At 34.3% G+C, this 22,500-nt stretch overlaps 1 protein-coding gene across 1 annotated transcript in view; it reads right to left on the bottom strand.

The window, feature by feature from the left end:
• Positions 1–22,500, bottom strand: part of LOC135225148 (uncharacterized) — a 314,297-nt gene that overhangs the window by 238,830 nt on the left and 52,967 nt on the right. Inside the window, exon 3 of the mRNA XM_064264376.1 lies at positions 2,059–2,113. Within this exon, the coding sequence (XP_064120446.1) occupies positions 2,059–2,113 (55 nt within the window). The remainder of the gene's footprint in view (positions 1–2,058; positions 2,114–22,500) is intronic.

Raw genomic sequence — 22,500 nt, 5'->3', positions numbered from 1 at the left:
ATGAAAATGGGTCATCCTGAGTTAGTGAGTGAGTGAATGAGAGTGAGTGATTGTGTGTGAATAAGTGAATGGGTGAGTGCGTGAGTTAGTGAGTGAATGATGACTGAATGAGTGTGTGAATGAGTGAGGGAATGAATGAGTGAGTGAGTGAGTTAGTGGTTGAATAGGTAAATGAGTGAGTGAAAGAGTGAGTATTTGAGCGAGTGAATAAGTGAGTGTGAATGAATGAGTGAAGGGTGAGTGAGTGAGTGAGGGAGTGAATGAGTGAGTGAATGAGTGATAGAATGGATGCGTGAGTAATTGAGTGAATGAGGGAGTGCATGAGCAAGTGAATGAGTGCATGAGTGAGTGAGTGAATGAGGGAGTGAATGAGTGAGCGAGTGAATGAGGGAGTGAGTGAATAAGTGAGTAATCGTGCTTAGAAGGTATACAATATAGACTTCTAATCATTCAACAATATGATTTTCCTAGACTAAAGAAGTGAAGTATGTATATTAATACCACATGTATAGCAATGGGTAAAGTCAGAACTTAAAAGTTTCCATATTTAAGAAAACGAAACTCTTCCTTAAAAGCTCAAAAGCTTAAACATTTAAAAAAATCATATTTTAATTTAAAAAAAACTTCCCGGTAGTTGAAAATAAATATTGAAAAAAATTTCTCCCTATAAAGGTCTAAACCTGAAACATTTAAAATATAAAAGAAACACTGTATCTAACTTTTAAAAACAATTCCTGGCATTTGAAAAACAAAATAGAAACAAAATTCACATCTCACCCTGTTCACACTCGGGTATCCGAGTAAAAAAAAAAAAAAAAAAAAATATGATGTAATTATATGACAGACGCCTGGTACAATAAGTTCTTTCGAAAGAATTACCTATTTTAACAGGAAACAGAAGCACATATTTCAAACCGTGAGTCATGTGAGTGAGCAGGAGCACAATAGTCTAATGAAATCCAACATCCAGGATGCTCTCGGGGAAGTTTGAGCAACATCCCCTTGTTCATTCACCGTGAAAGAAATGTTCGGCCTAGAAAGTGTTATTGCATTCTTGCAACATTAACCTCCAGACGTCTACAACGTTACGCCGGAATCATTAATAGGAGACTAATCAATTATTGCTTGGGTAAACACATTTTCGCTCTATCAGACACCATAATGTCGTCCTGGCTTAGCAAACCTAGTACTATCGCTCCAATTCTAAGAAGATTCGGTGAACTAGCAAATACTCACTATCACTAGTTTAGTGAACCTAGTAGTATCGGTCTAATTTTTGCTGGCGACTTAGTGAACAAGAAAATGATCACTGACTATCGCTCTCTCAGGGACTCAAGCACAGCAATGTCGGCCTAGATTACAGAACCTAGGACTATCCGTCTAATTCTGGGCCGATTTAGTGAACTAGCAAATACTCACTAAGCATCGCTCTCTCAAACACAGCGATGTCGGCCTAGATAAGTGAACCTATACTCGGTTTTTTTCCATCTGTCCACCAGTCTGTGGTGTTTGCGAATGGTAACATTGCGTCCAGGGCATTAGATAGTTACATTCAGCTTACATTCAACAATAATAACAATATCCTATTTCGAATATCAACGGTGTAATTCGCATACAGTAAATTATTAAAACACTTTTCAGTTGCAAATGTACACCAAGATATCCTTTTATTTACCTAAAACTTACACATAGCGCAACTATTTAAAGCCCGGGACGCAGTGTTACCATGCGCGACCACCACAGGCAGATGGACAGATGGAAAAAAAACAGAGTATAGTACTGTAAGTCTAATTTTGCTGGCGAATCAGTGACCTAGCGAATGATCACTGACTATCTGATTCACTACAGTAACACTTTTATATGGGAAATGAATGAAATATTTAGAAAAATCATATTAAAAAATCAGGAAATGAGATAAAGGTAATACGATGATACCTGAAACGATAATCCAGTCTGAAATCATCGAGAGAGAGAGAGAGAGAGAGAGAGAGAGAGAGAGAGAGAGAGAGAGAGAGAGAGAGAGAGAGAGAGAGAGAGAGAGAGAGAGAATCTACTTACCATCAGCGTAGATGAGTAGGTCCAATCTTCCTCTTGGGAGAGAGACGGGTTGCATCTGATTGGACAAGAAAAGCAATGATTAAGTATTTTAAAGACTGCTACTGCTTTAAAAATCATCATTATCATTATCGAAAAATAAAATTTGGGAATTTGACAGACCTAGATCCTTAAAAATTCGAACTTAGTTTATACATACTGAACTAAGCCGAACTTAGTTTTTAAAAAGTCGAACTTAGCCTATAAAAAACCGATCTTAGTTTTTTTTAATCGAACTTAATTTTTAAAAAGCTGAACATAGTTTTTAAAAAGCTGAACTTATTATTTTAAAAGCTGAACTTGGTTTTCAAAAAGAAAGTCGAACTTAGTTTTTAAAAAGTTGACCTTCGTTTTAAAAAGCTGAACTTAGTTTTCAAAGAACCAACCTTAGTTTTTAAAAAATTGAACTTAGTTTTTTAAAAAAAGCTGAACTTACTTTTTAAAAAGTAGAATTTAGTTTTTAAAAAGTTGTACTCAGTTTTCAAAGAATCGAACTTAGTTCTAAAAAGTTGAGTTTAGTTGTTTAAAAAGCTGAACTTACTTTTTAAAAAATAGAATTTAGTTTTTAAAAAGTTGAACTTAGTTTCTGAAAAAACGAACTTAGTTTTTAAAAAATTCTGATTTAGTTTTTAAAAAGTTGAACTCACTATCGGTACAATAACTGGATGTTTAAAAAGCTGTACTACTAGTACTAAAGTACACTTACTATCTTTATTTTTTGCACTCAAAGAAAGTTTGAATCAGTATAATGTATAATAATGATAGCAGTTTTCTCCTTGGAACCTTTATTGACTAGTCTCTGCTGGTTGGGACATAGTCCAGACGTCCACAACAAGCCTTTTATTCACTTAAGAGTCATCTCTGTCCAAGCACCTGTTCTGGCATAAGGCAGCCTTAATCTAAATCAATCATCAAGTTTATTCTCAACGAATATTTGGTTAAATAAGGACCACTGAGATAGGGTTGACACCTTTACCTTAAAACTATTACAAAATAATGAGTTAAAACTGCAACCAGCCTTAAAGGACTACAAGAGAGAGAGAGAGAGAGAGAGAGAGAGAGAGAAGAGAGAGAGAGAGAGAGAGATTAATGTATTCACTAGCACTCCAAGCACTCGTGTTGAATGGTAATATGGAGGTTGATATGTCATTTACCGTGCAATAGTAATCATATTCTGTAATCATATTCTCTCTCTCTCTCTCTCTCTCTTTGAAATGTTCACATGAGAGTTTTCTCACTTCTCTTAAATCTCTCCTTCGCATTCTAACTTTTCTCTCACTTCTCCTCGTTCGTCTGTATTCACTGTTCGTTACCGTTTCAGATTTATTTTAATATTTATTCCAAATTCATTTTGGCTATGTCAGTTTGGTCTTATGTATGTATATATATATTATATATATATATAATAATATATATATATATATATATATATATATATATGTGTGTGTGTGTATATAAACGTATAAAAAATATAAGTGAATTATTACAATACAAAGAGCTTTATGTTAGGGTAGTAATAGTACATTGCATCTCTCCTTGGGTTCCCAGTTTCACAAGGTAAAATAATCTATTTCATTTAGTTTTTCTCTGGTAAATGAGGCAAAAAAAATTCACATTTACTTTCCTTCACCTAAATGAGAAAATTTTTTTTATTTACTGTACCTCTGAAAATGAGGGAAAAATTTCACATTTAGCTTTTCTCTACGAAATGAGGGGAAAAAATTTACATTTACTTTTCTTCACCTAAATGAGGAAAATTTTTTTCACTTACTTTACCTCTGAAAATGAGGAAAAAATCACATTTAGCTTTTCTCTAAGAAATAAGGGGAAAAAATTAACATATACTTTTCTTCAACTAAATGAGGAAAAATTCTCATTTGCTTTTCCTCTGATAAATGAGGGCAAAGGTTCACATTTAGTTTCCTCAACTGAATGAGTAGAACTGCTGTTTAGTTTTCCTCTATTAAATGAGGAAAAATTAAGTTTTCCTCTTCTAAATGAGGAAATAATTTAGTTTCCCTCTTCTAAATGAGGAAAAAATTAAGTTTCCCTCTTCTAAAAGAGGAAAAAATTTATTTTCCTCTTCTAAATGAGGAAAAAATTTAGTTTTCCTCTTCTAATTGAGGGAAAATTTAGTTTTCCTCTTCTAAATGAAGAAAAAATTTAGTTTTACTCTTCTAAATGAGGAAAATATATAGTTTTCTCTTCTAAATGAGGAAAAAATTTAGTTTTCCTCTTCTAAATGAAGAAAATTTTAGTTTTCCTCTTCTAAATGAAGAAAAAATTTAGTTTTCCTCTTATAAATGAGGAAAAATTAAGTGTTTTGCCTTCTTTATAAATTGAGGAAAAATTTAGTTTTCCTCTTCTAAATGAGGACAAAATGAAGTTTTCTTCTTAAAATTAGGAAAAAATTGAGTTTTCCTCTTCTAAATAACGAAAAAATTAAGTTTTCTTTTTCTGAATGAGGAAAAAATTAAGTTTTCCTATTCTAAATGAGGAAAAAATTAAGTTTTCTTCTTCTAGATGAGGAAAAAATTAAGTTTTCCTCTTCTAAATGAGGAAAAATTAAGTTTTAATTTAGTTTTCCTCTTATATATGAAGAAAAAATTTAGTTTTGCTCTTCTAAATGAGGAAAAAAATTAGTTTTCCTCTGCTAAATGAGGAAAAAATTTAGTTTTCCTCTTCTAAATGAAGAATAGTTTAGTTTTCCTCTTCTAAATGAAGAAAAATTTAGTTTTCCTCTTATAAATGAGGAAAAATTAAGTTTTCCTCTTCTAAATGAGGAAAAATTTAGTTTTCCTCTTCTAAATAAGGACAAAATGAAGTTTTCTTCTTCTAAACGAGGAAAAAATTAAGTTTTCCTCTTCTAAATAACGAAAAAATTAAGTTTTCTTTTTCTGAATTGAGGGAAAAAATTAAAGTTTTCCTCTTTTAATTTTAAATGAGGAAAAAAAATTAAGTTTTCTTCTTCTAGAATGAGGGAAAAAATTAACGTTTTCCCCTTCTTAAGAAAGAGAGGAAAAAATTAAGTTTTCCTCCTTTAAATGAGAAAAAAATTAAGTTTTCCTCTTCTAAATGAGAAAAAAATTAAGTTTTCCTCTTCTGAATGAGAAAAAAATTAAGGTTTCTTCTTCCAAATGAGGAAAAAATTAAGTTTTCCACTTCTAAATGAGGAAAAAATTAAGTTTTCTTCTTCTAAATGAGGAAAAAATTAAGTTTTCCTCTTCTAAATATGGAAAAAATTTAGTTTTCTTCTTCTAAATGAGGAAAATATTCAGTTTTCCTCTTCTAATTGAGGAAAAATAAAGTTTTCCTCTTCTAAATGAGGAAAAAATTAAGTTTTCCCCTTCTAAATGATGAAAGAATTAAGTTTTCTTCTTCTAAATGAGGAAAAATTAAGTTTTCCTCTTCTAAATGAGACAAAAATTAAGTTTTCCTCTTCTAAATGAGGAAAAAATTAAGTTTTCTTCTTCTAAATGAGGAAAAAATTAAGTTTTCCTCTTCTTAATGAGGAAAAATTAAGTTTTCCTCTTCTAAATGAGAAAAAATTAAGTTTTCCTCTTCTCAATGAGGAAAAAATTAATTTTTCCTCTTCTAAATGAGAAAATAATTAAGTTTTCCTCTTCTAAATGAGGAAAAAATTAAGTTTTCCTCTTCTAAATGAGGAAAAAATTAAATTTCCTCTTCTAAATGAGAAAAAAATTAAGTTTTCCTCTTCTCAAAGAGGAAAAAATGAAGTTTTCCTCTTCTAAATGAGGAAAAAATGTAGTTTTCCTCTTCTAACTAAAGAAAAAATTAATTTTCCTCTTCTAAATGAGGAAAAATTAAGTTTTCCTCTTCTAAATGAGGAAAAAATTAAATTTTCCTCTTCTCAATGAGGGGAAAAATTAAGTTTTCCTTTTCTAAATGAAGAAAAAATCAAGTTTTCCTCTTCTAAATGAGGAAAAAATTAAGTTTTCCTCTTCTAAATGAAGAAAAAATAAAGCTTTCCTCTTCTGAATTAGGAAAAAATTTAGTTTTCAACTTCTAAATGAGGAAAAAATAAGTTTTCCTCTTCTAAATGAGGAAAAAATTTAGTTTTCCTCTTCTAAATGAGGAAAAATTAAGTTTTCCTCTTCTAAATGAGGAAAAAATTAAGTTTTCCCCTTCTAAATAAGCAAAAAATTAAGTTTTCCTCTTCTAAATGAGGAAAAAATTGAGTTTTCCTCTTCTAAATTAGGAAAAATTAAGTTTTCCTCTTCTAAATGAGGCAAAATTAAGTTTTCCTCTTCTATGTGAGGAAATAATTAAGTTATTCTCTTCTAAATGAGGAAAAAATTAAGTTTTCCTATTCTAAATGAGGAAAAAATTAAGTTTTCCTCTTCTAAATGAGGAAAAAATTAAGTTTTCCTCTTCTAAATGAGGAAAAAATTAAGTTTTCCTCTTCTGAATGAGGAAAATTAAAGTTTTCCTCTTCTCAATGAGAAAAAAATTAAGTTTTCCTCTTCTAAATGAGGAAAAATTAAGTTTTCCTCTTCTAAATGAGAAAAAATTAAGTTTTACTCTTCTAAATAACGAAAAATTAAGTTTTCCTCTTCTATATGAAGAAAAATTAAGTTTTCCTCTTCTAAATGAGGAAAAATTAAGTTTTCCTCTTCTAAATGAAGAAAAATTAAGTTTTCCTCTTCTAAATGAGAAAAAATTAAGTTTTCCTTCTCTAGATGAGGAAAAAATTAAGTTTTCCTCTTCTCAATAAGAAAAATATTAAGTTTTTCTCTTCTGAATGAGGAAAAATTAAGTTTTCCTCTTCTAAATGAGGAAAAATTTAGTTTTCCTCTTTTAAATGAGGAAAAATTTAGTTTTCCTCTTCTAAATGAGGAAAAAAAATTAGTTTTCCTCTTCTAAATGACAAAAGATTTAGTTTTCCTCTTCTAAATATGGAAAAAACTTAGTTTTCCTCTTCTAAATGAGGAAAAATTAAGTTTTCCTCTTCTAAATGAGGAAAAAATTAGTTTTACTCTTCTCAATGAGAAAAAAATTAAGTTTTTCTCTATTAAATGTGGAAAAAATTAAGTTTTCCTCTTCTAAATGAGAAAAAACTTAAGTTTTCTTCTTCTAAATGAGGAAAAAATTAAATTTTCCTCTTCTAAATGAGGAAAAATTAAGTTCTCCTTTTCTAAATGAGAAATAATTAATTTTTCCTCTTCTAAATGAGGAAAAATTAAGTTTTCCTCTTCTAAATGAGAAATAATTAATTTTTCCACTTCTAAATGAGGAAAAAATTAAGTTTTCCTCTTCTAAATGAGGAAAAAATTAAATTTTCCTCTTCAAATGAGAACAAATTAGTTTTTCCTCTTCTAAATTGAGAAAAAATTAGTATTCCTCTTCTAAAATGAGGAAAAAAAAATTACTTTTCCTCTCCTAAATAGGAAAAATTAAGTTTTCCTCTTCTTAAATGAGGAAAAAAATTAGATTCCCTCTTCTAAATTAGGAAAAATTAAGTTTTCCTCGTCTAAATGAGGAAAAATTAAGTTTTCCTCTTCTAAATGAGGAAAAAAATTAGTTTCCCTCTTCTAAATGAGGAAAAAATTTAGTTTTCCTCTTCTAAATGAGGAAAAAATTAAGTTTTCCTCTTCTAAATGAGGAAAAATTTAGTTTCCCTCTTCTAAAAGAGAAAAAATTTAGTTTTACTCTTCTACATGAGGGAAAAAATTAAGTTTTTCTCTTTTAAATGAGATAAAATTAAGTTTTCCTCTTCTAAATGAGGAAAAAATTAAGTTTTCCTCTTCTAAATGAGGAAAAAATTAAGTTTCCCTCTTCTTAATGAGGAAAAAATTTAGTTTTCCTCTTCTAAATGAAGAAAAAATCACTGCCATTGATTCCTGTACACGACAAAAGTAACCCTCTCCGTTCTTACGTTTTTTTTTTTTCCTCCTCAACTTGCACTCTCCTCTTCCTCCCTCTTCCCCTCACCCACCCACACACGCAGACCTCATCCCCCTCCCCCTTCCCCCCCCCCCTCCCCCCCCCCCCCCCCCCCCCCCCCCCCACCACCCCCGCGTCGCCCACCAATTGACTGGAAGCAGGAAATGCCTTGCATGTTTACCAAAGATTCCAAAACATCTCGTCATTTCAGGCTCCTTTACCTCGGCATTCTTCTTCTTCCTCTTCTTCTCCTTCTTCCTCTTCTTCTCCTTCTTCTCCTTCTTCCTCTTCTTCTCCTTCTTCTTCTTCTTCCTCTTCTTCTTCTTCTACTTATTCTTGCATCTCTCTCTCTCTCTCTCTCTCTCTCTCTCTCTCTCTCTCTCTCATTTTCACTTGGATGAATGAGGTTGATGGCTTTGTTCTTCAATGCGCTTGCGCAAGGTGGTGATATGCATTCGAATCTCTCTCTCTCTCTCTCTCTCTCTCTCTCTCTCTCTTCCTCGAATGAATGAGGGAATGAACGAAATATTAAAGAGTGATGAAACGGTTGCGACAGTATCGAATGTGAATGAGTGAGAGAGAGAGAGTAAAAAAAATATTGCCGAATAGCTTCGTACTATTATATGGAGTGCTTTTCACAGTATGATAAGAAAATAAAGCAAGCACTGCTATGAAATCAAGCGAATTTACTTGCGGGTTACAGTGACTATAGGCCTACGGCATTGCCTTAGGCCCCTTCTGTTCATTAAAAAAAAAAAGTACATTTGTATCCTCAAAGCTGTACATTCTCGAGAATGTTTTCAGTACATGAGCAAAAGTTCTAAGTACTTAATTCAACATTTAGTTCACTTACGTTTAAATGTAACATTTCGATATAAAAATGTTAAAGCTTTATTTGTAATAATTCTATTAATGTAATGCTTGCATGCATGAGTAAGTAATCTGTTGGTAACGCAAGGTAATTCAAATTACGATCAAAACTTCAAATTACGCCCCCTTTTTATTTATATTTTTTTTTTGTGAGTGAAGGTGAATTATCCTAATTGAATAGAATGAACTACAATTTTAATCGCAAAATAAATATTCATTATCGAAAATTTGACGCAAATCCAAAAAAACTGATATTTCCAAAATTGTCCTCCCAAAAAATGGTCTCTATGGGAAAGCATCAAACGCATCCTTGGGCAGCCTGACCTAACCTGTCCTATAAACAGGGGTCAAGATTGGGGTTTTGACAGGGGGCATGGTCATGGGGTGGATATACGACCTTGGACACGCAGAAGTTGGGGTAGGGGGGTGGGTGAAGGGGCTGTGGGGGAAGGCAAGGTCACGAGTAGACCGAATAAATGAGGGGAGCGGAAATGCCGCGGAATCTTGCTGTCGCTATTCTGAGAAAAGCAACGAAACATGAATACCTATATATATAAACGCGTTGTTGTTCCGCCGGCCAAGTTACGCAAGTGCCTGCTGTTGCTTGCGGACCCTGTGATCCCTTGATTGTATTTGTTTACTTGTTTATTATTTGCTTTTTGCTTCAGTGACTATTATCGTTTTTTAACTATTTCTGATAAATTGCTTTTCATTCTTTCTGGGTCGTTTTATCTTTATGTCTTCTATGTTTACTTGTTTATTTGTTTCTTTCTTGTACTTTCCTTCAATGGCATTTACAGATTTCTTGTCCATTTCTAATAAATCTATATATATATATATATTTTTTTTTTTGCTACCTTCAAAGTCGTAATATTCACTTTCTGATGATTCAAAATATTAAGACATCCTTTTTTTATTTTAGTCCTCTCCTCCTTTATTTTTTTTCTCTAAATAAGATCTTTTTCTAAACTTAAATGAACACTTTTTTTATCTTTATACTAATTTCGATCATATCTATTTTGAATTTTTTTTTAAATTTTATATCTCTTTCTCCTCCGAATTAAAAAAAAATATAATTCCATCTTTATTCCTATTTCGATCATATTTATTGTTAATTATCTTAAATTTTAGACCATTATTTCTTTGCCTTTATATTCCGATATTCTACTTTCCTCCGAATTTCCTTTAATTCTTCTTTTCCTTTGGCGTTATTCCTCTATTTAAAATTTTCTTTGTCGTATTGTCAACCACTTCTAACCGAATTTTCCTCTTGGAATAATTCTGATTTTTTTTTATTTTCCTCTTCGTTCCCGATTTTCTTCGGTGTTTTTGCTTGATTTGTTCCCTATTCTTTCGCCAAGTCTTTTCTTTTGGGGGTTGGGGGGAGGGGGGCGAGGCTGGGGTGGGGGGTTTCATTTTATATCCTAATTCCAAGTTTTTTGGGAGTTAGTCCTTAGGCCGTATTTTCAAACATCCGATGTTGTTATTTTTTTGTTTTTTTTGTTTTTTGTCCATTTCAATAGTACACTCATTTATTCACCGTCTATTCTATTCAATAATTACTTTCCATTCTTTTCATTTCTTTTTTATATCCTTTTTTTAATTCGTTTTTCAATCAATGTTTGATCCAATTTTTTTGTTTTTTTTTATATATATTCATTTTTTTTATGTCATCAAGATTTACGCATTTTTTTTTGTTTTTTTTCGCTTACTCGGGGAGTGAGCCTACAACCTACTTTGTTGTTATTGTTCTTGTTGTTTATGTTGGGGAAGGGGGTAGGAAAGGTCTATGAAAGCGCCTAAAAAGTCTGAAGAAGGTGTTTCGCGTTGAGGAATTTTAAGATAGGATATTTATGATTCATTTATTAGAATGAAAATGTAAAAAAAAATAATTTGCATGAATTAAACAGTACAGAAAATTTTTAGAATAAAATTAGCTTATTTATTTCAATATTGGTTTGTGAAACAAGGAATTACTTAACCGTAGATTTTAGCAAGTTTTAATTTACATTAAGTTAGGAATATAATGTTTAAAATTATACATAAGGGGAAGATGTTGCACGCGTCTTGAGTAAGCTGGAGGTCGGACCACGCCTTGTTTATACACCATCTACATTTACATCATTTTTCCAAACTTCCTATTCATGAATAAAACCCTGCGTAGAATTAATCTTTGCACAAAATATTAGTAGCAATTTTAATGCTAATTTTCATTTTCATTTCTTATACGAAATAAAGTATGATTATTAAAGCGTTATATCAAATTATCAAATTATTAAAAGCAATTACTTAATATTATAAAAAACAGATTAACAGATTGCTTTTCATTTTCATTTTTTTTTTACAAAATAATGTATGCTGCCATAAGGCAAACTTTACATTAAAATACTTTGTTAGGTTAAAAAAAACAGAATTTAAGCGCTCCTAGGAAGAAATCACTTATGATAGATTAATTTACAATTACGAATAACATGGGAAAATATTTTTTCGTCAGTGAAACAGTAAATATGCGAAAAGCCAGAGTGAGTGATTTGGCAATGCTGCATTCACCTGAAAAAAAAAAAAAAAAAAAAAAAAACTTGAAAAAAAAACATTCTCAGCACATTCCGATCAAAAGTTCGACCTCAAGAACGTGGAAATGACCGCATGTCAATCACGACAATGGAGTTTTTTTTTTTTTTTTTTTTTTTTTTTTTTTGTTTTTTTTTTTTTTTTTTTTTTTTTTTTTTTTTTTTTTTTTTTTTGTTTTATGGCCAAGCACCATTATACCTGAGGCACTTACCTCGTTTTCAAACGTAGAAGTGATTATAATATCTTTTCTGAAAGTTACTAAGTGTATACGTGTGAAGTATGGACTGTATATATCATAATATATATATAATATTAATATATATATATAGATTATTCGAGCTCACAAAAAATGTCCCTTTAATATCTAATTCACTCTACCTCGGAATTAATATATTTTCATATATGTAAACCGAAAGGGAATTTTTTAGTTGATAATAAGTTCGTCCTCTCGTGGGTTTGAACCACCGCCCAGCGGACAGAAAAGAAATCGGGACTTCAGTGATGTTATCGATTCGTCTAACAAGTGAGGTTATAAGCTTATACCGACTCCGACCTTACAAATCACCGTCGGAATAGGGTATTCGTAATTAGAATAGATATCCAACCCCCTCTGCCATGTTAACAAATTCGAACGTTTGCCGCACGTAGCCATATTATGAATAATCACAGCTCGAATAATTTATATGAATCACGGTGATGTGATGATTATCATATTTTATATATATATAAATATATATATATATATATATATATATATATATATATATATATATATATATATATATATATATATATATCACCCCTGTGGGCTTGTTCGATATCAATAGGGGTTTATCTTCTGAATAATAATAATAATAATAATAATAATAATAATAATAATAATAATAATAATAATAATAAATAAATGATTACTCGAGCTTTCAATGCGCTCTACATCACAAGCTGTAAACTATTCGTATTTTTGATGACCTCCGGATTTGTGACGCCAGACTTCGATAACGAAATCAGTCCAGACAAGTGACTCCAGCCACGGCGCATTCTGGGAATAAATCACTTTTCAGCCTGCCTTCAGGATTTTGTGAGAATACACAGCTGAGGGCATGACATTCCTTTCCCGTGAAGAATCTTGGATATGCATGGGCCCCACACCCCCTAAACCCTTCTCCCCTAACCCCCTACCCCCTACTGATGATCCTCCCCACACATCTCCAACCCGTCCAACCCCCCCCTCCCCCCCTTCTAACCTACCAGCCCGAAAAAAGAGGAAAAAAAAGGAAAATTATAGGTCGTGACCCTTTTGGTATGTATCTGTAATGTTTCTTCTCTCCTGTAGATTCTGTAGGCGAGTTTTGGACAAAATGTTTGTTGAAGAACAGATAAATATGATGTACTTAAATCTCCAGGTATTCATTGCAGTTGCTGTAACGAATATTGCACCAAACTGTAAGACTACGGAGTTTGTTTACCAAAGCCAGACATGGCGAGTATTATTTCAAAGCTAAACTTTTTAAATTCTGATTTCCCCCGTAGGAGAGTAGTCTCGTCAGTGCACCTCACGTGGTGCACTGTAGGCACTCCTAAAAGGGTGTCTGCAGCGACCACTTTTTTTGTAGCCTTTTACTTTACCTCCGTTCATATTCTTTTACTTCAGTCTTGCCCTCCAACACCTCTAACTTTTGTTTGGAAGTGTAATTGTGTTTTTTTCTTCTTTTTTTTTGTACTTCATCTTCCTTCACTCCAGTTCATTTGCATTGTCTTAAGTACTGTTTGGAACGAAAATGCATTCAAGCGTTTGATTAGACAACCTAAACTTCACAAGTCACAACTTGATTCTGTTTTCAGGAAAAAAAATATTTTGATAATACATAAAACAAGAAATAAACAAAGTTTTACTTCACAAATAACAACTTAATTCTGTTTTCAGAACAAAAAGTATCTTGATGATACGTAATACAAAAACTTTATTCTGTTTTTAGAAGAAAAAAATCTTATAATACGAAAACACAAAGACAAAAACCTTGATTTCACAAAGTACAGCTTGATTATGTTTTCAGAAAAAAATGTATAATACATTAAAAAAAATAGTCTGATTTCATAAATCCCAACTTGATTCTGTTTTCAAAATAAAAAAAAAGTAAATTTAATAACACAGACAAACAAATAAGCAAACAAAAAAAGTTTGAAATGGAATATAAATAAAACAGAGCTACGAAACCGCTACCGTGGACTCTTAATAAAATTCGGCGTCAGTGACCTTGGCTGCTGTGACGCCAGATGAATAATAATTATAATTCAGTCGACCCCTTAATTCATTGAGGGACAACGGTGCCTGTTTTTATTTTTTAGGTAGAGAGAAAAAAAAAAATATATATATATATGTGTGTGTGTGTGTGTGAGTGTGTGTGTATAAATACATATATATATATATATATATATATATATATATATATATATATATATATATATATATATAGAAAGAGAGAGAGAGAGAGAGAGAGTTACAAGGAGTTACAAGGATCAGGATGTCTCAAAGGCTTGTTTTACTGTGCATTCACAGTACTCCGATGACTTTGTCCAGCTTTCTTTTAAACTCCTCCACACTGTTGCTGTTTACAACTTCTGGTGGCAGTTTATTCCACGTGTCACATATCACGTATGTGAAGAAGTTCCCGCGGTGAGATGTGTTGTATCTCTTCAGCTCTAGTTTCCAGCCATTATTTCTTGTCTGGTTTTCGTTTGACGTAAATAGGTTACTGTCTACTTTTGTTATGATGCGTCTCATGCGGTTAAATTAAAAAAAAAAACCCAGGTGCAGATAAAATGAAAAGAACAATTGCGGGAAAATCCCGAAAACAACAAAACTACGTCGTGTTTAATTGGGTTCATCGACGACCGCGTTTCAAACGCTTTGCTGAAACGAAGACACCCAAGACTGGTCAAACTCAAGTCGACTGGGCAGTTATTTGTTGGTTTCAGTTTTCTGAAAAGAAACCTATTGTGTCGACTTTGTATGTCCGTCTGCACTTTTTTCCGTCCGCGCTTTTTCAGTCAGCTCTTTTTTTCTTCCGCACTTTGTTTGTTCGCTCTTTTTCCTTCCGCCCTCGGATCTTAAAAACCACAGAGGCTAGAGGGCTGCAAATTGGTATGTTGATCATCCACCCTCTAATCATCAAACATGGCAAATTGCAGCCCTCTAGCGTCAGTAGTTTCGATAGTGCGTATGACAATGATATAGATCAGGCCACCACCTGGCCGTGGTTAAAGTTTAATGGGCCGCGGCTCATACGGCTTTATACCGAGACCAATGGGAGATAGGTCTATTTTCGGTGGCCTTGATTATACGCTTCACAGAAAACTCGATTGCGCCGAAAAAACTCAAGCGCATTTTTACTTGTTTTTAAATGATTTTCTTGACGTCTTTCCCAGTCAAATGATCGGCTTCCGAAAAGAAGTGGATATAAATTTACAGTTCTGTTTTTATTTTGTCTATTTTTCATAAGTTTTCCTAAATACTTTTGTACCTTTCTCCCGGCCAGGTTACGGAATGTGCCTGCAGAAAAAAAAGTTAAAAGGGAAAAATTATTCAAAAACTAAAATAACAAATGGAATTTAATCCGGGTAACTCTGGTTTTGGGTTCAAAAAGTAATTACATATATAGTACGTACATTTTACGATGTATGAATGCATACTCATATTCATGCTTATAATATAAGTATTTGTATACGAACACACACACGCACACACACACACACACACACACACACAGATATATATATATATATATATATATATATATATATATATATATATATATATATATATATATATATATACATATCACACAAATTCCTGTTAAGAATATTTGTTTAGTCATGAAAATGAAGTATGGGAAAAAATTCAACAAAACCGTTTACTAACAATACAGTAAATTGCCGCCTTTTTTATTAATTATTATTATTATTATTATTATTATTATCTTATCATGTGATGTATGTCTTTTTTTTTTTTTTTTTTTTTTTGTTTTTTTTTTTTTTTTTTTTTTTTTGGTAGTTTTCAGGAATATTTCACTTTTCAAGCAAAAATCAACGGCCTCCTACAGTAATATTCTGGGACCTTGATTAACGCCCCTATAAGGTAGAAGGAAACTCATTGACATTTCAGCTTTTCCAAGGATCTGAAACTTAGCAAAACAAATGAAATTTTGGAGAAAAACTTATCGAATGACTTCTCTTTGTTCTCGCTCCCCTTTCTCTATTCCCCATTACCTCCCATTGCATCTTTTTTTTTTTTTTAACACCATAATGCTTTTTGGAAGCTTGAATCTCAAGGCAATGGCCCCTGAGGTGAGCTTGTTCCAGATGAATCGGGTTCATCTTCTGAATGAAAATAATGAGAGATAATAAGATAATAATAATCAAGGAGTTCATACAAGATGTGGAGAATCAACTACGCCCTATAGGAGCTACTGACGTCCTATGAAATCTATTTACATACGGATACAAAATTGACTGCATCTATTATATATCAGGAGGACAAACAAAATGTCCCCCGTGCCAAGGGCTCGATCATATCAGCCTCCAGAGGGAGTATTCAGTAACTCTCCCCAACAAGAACAGCAAGCTGTGACCTCACGCAAGTTAGCCCAAAGACCTCGACCGCCAGCAACGGCAGCAACACCAGCAACAGCCGTCATCCATGATGAAGTGAAACGCGCCTCCCGAAGGAGGCGATGACGACGACGACGACGGCGAAGGAATGAGAAACGGAGCCTCCGCTAAACCTCCAGCAGTAGCAACAAGGGTAGGTTAGTGGTGGAGGAGGAGGAGAAGAGGGAGGGGGAGGAGGAGGAGGAGGGAGAGAGGCGGGCCGAATTCTTGGCGTGCCATGTACTTCCTGGTGTTGGACCTGACCTTACATGGAATGCAATGCAGCTCACTAGCAACCCGCTCCACAAATTCCATCTTCTGCACACCGACCCCCGGTCAGGTAGGGTTCTTCTCCTCACTCCCTCATCCCCGAACTCTTTCTTCTTCTTCTTCCTCCTCCTCCTCCTCTTCCTCCCTCCACTCCCCGACCCCTTCCCCTTCATCATCCCCTTCCCCCGACTCCAACCAATCCTCAAAGACGTGGACGGTCCAAGTGGCTCCACCCGACCCTCCGCCCTCCCTCGACAGGTAAGATTCCGTCCCTCCACCTCCTCCTCCCTCCTCCCCTCTCCTCCTCCATCCTACTCCTCCCCTCCTCCTCCATCCTAACTCCTCCCCTGAACCCGTACACCATCCACTACTAACATTCCCCTGGTGGGACACCTCCAATCACCCCCCCTTACATACGTCTCCCTCCCCCTCCGGGTATATAGACGATCCTAGACCCCATTCCCCTACTTCCTCCCCCTGCTTCCCCCTCCCCATCACCCCTTCCCCTTCCCCCGTTACAGCTTCTCCTCGAAGCAAAATGAATTGAACAGGGCATAAGATAATCATCCCTCGAAGACATCATTACTAAAAAAAAAAAAAAAAAAAAAAAAAAAAAGGAAAAAAAAAAAGACTGAGTTTAACTTATCCTCAATGAATTGTGTCCACCAACAAGACGAAAGCTATTCACAGATTCCCTTCGAGAGTTGCAGCTACCCCATTTCTGTTTATTTATTTATTTATTTTTTTTAACCGAAATTTTCGAAAACGGTCGGGTCGATTCTTGGCCCCTTTGCAATCAGTCGGCGTTCCAGGGGTTGGGAATGATTCCATGATTCCGCCGAGTGTAAAATGAGGAGAGTCCAGCAGAGGCCGTGCCCGAGTCGATCGATCCCCCGAGAGGGGAGGGAAGGAAGGAGATGACACACAATGTACCCAAATAATTCAATGTATCTCTCTCTCTCTCTCTCCTCTCTCTCTCTCTCTTGAGTTCACTGACCATTGATCTCAGGCGTGAGTTAACATATCTAAGCCAAACTTGAGGCAGCAGCAGCGGCAGCAGCAGCAGCGGCAGCAGCGGCAGCAGCAGCAGCAGCCGAAGCTGGCAGCAGCTGGCAGCAGCTTAACCGGTGCACAAACATCGTCCATCTCCAATGGCCGAATAGGTTACCGTAATTTGACATTCCTCGTAGAGAGAGAGAGAGAGAGAGAGAGAGAGAGAGAGAGCTCAAGGCACTCACTCACTCATACACACAGACACACACACACACTCACTCTGCTGAAAAACTGTAAGGTATGCATAATTTGGGCTCAAGTTTTGGCCAGCCTAAATTTAGTTAACCCGGAAAGTAGCAGTAGCGTTTTCCAAAGGGTTACGTTACGGAACTCAGGAGCAACAGATTTTGTATATTTAAAATCTATTTGTTCTGATTTCCGTAACTTAATCCCCGGAAGATGGTAAGTATATTATCTCAGCCAAAACGCAACGAACGACTGAATACCTAGCTCTAGTCAATGTTTCTGATTTCGACAAGTATTAATGGGACTTAGTATATAGGATTTTTATACCTTTCTTGGTGGTCAGGTAATAGTAGTCAAATCTCGGCCGAGCGGCAGAATAATCTTTCTCTCCATTTGGATCTAGGCTCGGTGCTAATAAAGTGCGTTTCTAAATTGTAAAAAAAAAAAAAAAAATCGAAAACTTATAAGAGGGCATTGTGGTTAACGAATAATAGTACACAAGTCAGCTAAGTTTAATCGACTATAGTTCTAAGTTTTTGATGGATTGATTTATTTATTTATTGTTTTGTTTTTAAAAAATCGAAAAGTTATAAGAGGGCATTGAGGTTAACGAATAGTACTATACATGTCTGCTAAGTTTAATCGACTATAGTTCTAAGTTTTTGATTGATTGATTGCTTTATTTATCTATTTATTCATAGTTTTGTTTATTTACCTATCTATCTGTCTATTTATTTTCTGACTGATGCTGGCGATGAACTTTAGATAGGAAAGATCACCTTGAACTTTAATTCATTCATGATAAAGTTTTTACATTAGCATTATAACTCAATTCTCTCTCTCTCTCTCTCTCCCCTCTCTCTCTCTCTCTCTCTCTCTCTCTCTCTCTCTCTCTCTCTCTGCCTGCATCTTTCGTCAGCAACACAGAAATCCTCTCTTTCTCTTTCTCTCTCTTTGCATCTCTCGTCAGCAACTCAGAAACCTTCTCTCTCTCTCTCTCTCTCTCTCTCTCTCTCTCTCTCTCTCTCTCTCTCTCTCTCTCTCTCTCTCTCTCTCTCTTTGCATCTTTTGTCAGCAACACAGAAATCCTCTCTTTCTCTCTCTCTCTCTTTGCATCTTTCGTTAGCAACACAGAAATTCCCCCCCCCCCCCTCTCTCTCTCTCTCTCTCTCTCTCTCTCTCTCTCTCTCTCTCTCTCTCTCTCTGCAATGAACGTCAGCCATTGGCGTAACCGTAACGGCTTCAAAACCTCCTGGTTAAAACGCTTCAGCGACTTCGTCGGGAATTCCTGCCCAAAAGAAACAAGGTCAGAGCGAAACCGACCCGGTTGGGGTGACCTGTCGACCTCTGCTAAGTGGCCACAGCATGACCTAGCTGGCATATAACTGCCGAGAGGGTAACGATAAAAAAAAGAAAGAGAAATAAAAAGATATCTCAGTCGCTTAAGAAATTTTCTTCCCTTCCCATCATTCAATATTTCACCAACATTCTTATTTATTTATTTATTTATTTATTTATTTATTTATCTATTTATTTACCTTGTTTTTCAATACCTTACTATATTTCCCATTACCTTCTGTTACTTCTTTCGAACGAACACCATAACATTCCTTGGACGCTTAAATTTCGAGCAATGGCCCCTTTGGTGGGCTTATTCAACGTGAATAGGGTTCATATACTAAATATAATAATAATAATAATAATAATAATAATAATAAAATAATAATAATAATAATAATATCGTGAAACTCCAAAAAGGAGAAGTAAGATTTTACAATTTCACACGCTTGTCACCGAAAGTCCCCAAGTGCCTTTGCTGAAATCACGTCAAGAGGAAATGTTATCATCACAAGATAATCACTGACGATGCTGAGAGTCAAAAGTTGACTTATTATAAAAGTGACCCTATGATGAGACAAAGTTCCGTTATGAGTTTGGTCTTCTTATCAACGACATGAAAACACCACTGGTATTTTTATCTTTGACATAAAAAGGCACTGGTCTTTCTATCTGTGACGTGAAAACGCACTGGTATTTTTATCAGTGACATGGAATCACACTAGTCTTTTTGTTTATGACATGAAAAAGCACTGGTCTTTTTATCGGTGACATGAAAACACATTGGTCTTTTAATCAATGACATGAAAACGCACTGGTCTTTCTATCAGTGACATGAAAACGGACTTCTATTGACATCAGAGACATGAAAACGCATTAGTCTTGTTATCTGTGACATGAAAACGCACTAATCTTTTTATTTATGACATGAAAACGCACTGGTATTTTTATCTGTGACATGAAAACGCACTGGTCATTTTACCTGTGATTTGAAAACGCACTGGTATTTTTATCAGTGACAGGAAAACGCACTGGTCTTTTTATTTATGACATGAAAACGCACTGGTCTTTTATCAGTGACATGAAAACGCACTGGTCTTTTTATCAGTGACATGAAAACGCACTGGTCTTTTTTTATCAATGACATGAAGAAGTTCAGTGACTGCACTGTCATTCTACCTGTCGACGTGTCACTGAACCTGCAGAAATGTAAGTGAAAATGTCTGAACTATATTGTTCAGTCAATAAGCGATTCCAAAGACCTATTGGGGAACCATTTCAAACCAATCTGTGTTTGGCCTTTTGACATTTTACATGATTATAAAGATGAACTACTGATTGCAGTTAAGCAACAGGCAGGATTTACCGTAAAATCTAAATTAACTGAGAAAAATAACAGTGTTATCAATCTGTAAATGTCAGCTGAAATACGCAACTTAACAGAAAACTTTTGAACATTTAGTCTGTAATAAATTAAAGTACTGAGGAATTAGATATATCATATTTATGTCAATATACCGACCTTCCGTACTTGACATACCTTAGAGATATCACTTTACGAAGCTTAAAGACATAAGTAAATAACTTTACAAAGCTTACAGTTTTATTCGGAGACGAGAGTCACAAAGCAACAACTGATAAAGTGGGAACCAGGCAAACTATCCAAAGAATCTAAGAAAAAGAATTTTATTTTTTCCTTTTGTTAAACTTCAGTTCGAAAGAAAGGCTTAAACTCTACGGGATATTTATCATCTATTTCAAAGTAGATATTTACAAAGGTCTCGCAAGCATCGTGTATAACAGAATTTTGATAAGGGATTAAATTATTAAACTTTCAGGCAGGGAGCCATAGCTAGGAAATAGTTTTATACAATGAATGTCTGTACAACTGCTTTCTTTCAAAGATTTCAAAAATAGTCAAGTATTAGAAAATTTTGATAAGGAACAAGTCAAAAATTTTTAAACGTTCGGGCCATAGCTAGGAAATAGTTTTATACAATGAATTTCTAACAACGGTCTTTTTTCAAAGATCTCAAAATTAGTCAAGTATTAGAAAATTTTGATAAGGAACAAGTCAAAAATTTTAAAACGTTCAGGCCATAGCTAGGAAATAGTTGTATACAATGAAATTCTATACAACGGTCTTTTTTCAAAGATCTCAAAAATAGTCAAGTATTGGAAAATTTGAATAAGGAACCAGTAAAAATTATAATACGTTCAGGCCGTAGCTAGGAAATAGTTTTGTACAATGAATAAAGATCCCAAAAATAGTCAAGTATTAGCAAGTCTTAATATGGAACAGGTCAAAAATGACAAAACGTTCAGGCAGGGGCGGGGGGGGCGGGGGGGCATTACTAGAAAAAAGTTTTATAAGGCGAAGTTGTCACTTTCTCATAAGTTGTATTTCAACAGAGATCTTTCACATTCACAATTGATCCCTGATCCTCTCTGTAGAGAGAATCCAGATCCGCTGAACAGCAGAAGCACCAATGCGCGGGAAATGTGCCTCAGCGCTGTCCAACTTCTCCAAAGTTCCAGAGGTCCTCCTTTATTCCTCACACCGCTGTACTATGGAACAGCCTCTCAGAGGATGTCTTGCTATTGGAACTTCAGAAGTTCAAGCTGAGATAAAATGCATTATTACCCTGATACTATATCCTTCTTTCATTTCGATACATATCTTATCTATTTATTTATTTTATTAATTTTTTTTCAGCGTTTCCCTTTATCTCCTCCTACTTCTTCCTAATGAACACCATATTCACTGAGAGCTTGAATTTCAAGCCAATGGACCCCTGGTGGGCTTGTTCCATATGAATAGTGCTCATCTTCTGAATAATAATAATAATAATAATAATAATAATAATAATAATAATAATAATAATAATTTTTCATAAACTGCATCGCCATTGATTTTTTTTATGGGGCCTAAAACAATTTTACAATTTTTTCTTTAATCTAATATCCCGGTCATTACTGTGTTCAAGTGCCATAGCTTTCAAATCTCTCAAGGCATTTCGACAAGTGCTGTGACAAAATCGTTACTTGACATTTAAACTCTGGTATTATAGGCACAATAATTGGCATGTGACCCTGAAAAGTAAGTCAAGGTCACTACCATTGGTGTTCTAGGACAGTTACACGTTTTTGCCAATTCACCGTGAGGAAAACATAATAATAATAATAATAATAATAATAATAATAATAATAATAATAATAATAATAATAATAATAATCAATAATAATATGGGGAAAAATTAAGAATCTTTCTAAAAATAATGAAAAAAAAGGACCACACATTCAATACAAAACAGAGATGACGCAATAACCCAAGAAGGCCTACAAAAGAGAGAGAGAGAGAGAGAGAGAGAGAGAGAGGAGAGAGAGAGAGAGAGAGAGAGAGAGAGCGAGAGAGAGAGAGGAGAGAGAGAGAGACCTTAATTAAGACTTACATCTTGTTGCGGGTTGCCCCCAAGGTCCCTCAGTGTGAGGCACCTCTAATGTCTACCAGAGAGGTGTAGTACATCTTCCGGTATATTTTGTATCTTCCAATCTTGGATGGTCTGG

Source organism: Macrobrachium nipponense, chromosome 13, assembly GCF_015104395.2.
Source record: "Macrobrachium nipponense isolate FS-2020 chromosome 13, ASM1510439v2, whole genome shotgun sequence".
In the NCBI taxonomy this organism is placed as follows: domain Eukaryota; kingdom Metazoa; phylum Arthropoda; class Malacostraca; order Decapoda; family Palaemonidae; genus Macrobrachium; species Macrobrachium nipponense.
This window is presented reverse-complemented; position numbering and strand designations above follow the sequence as displayed.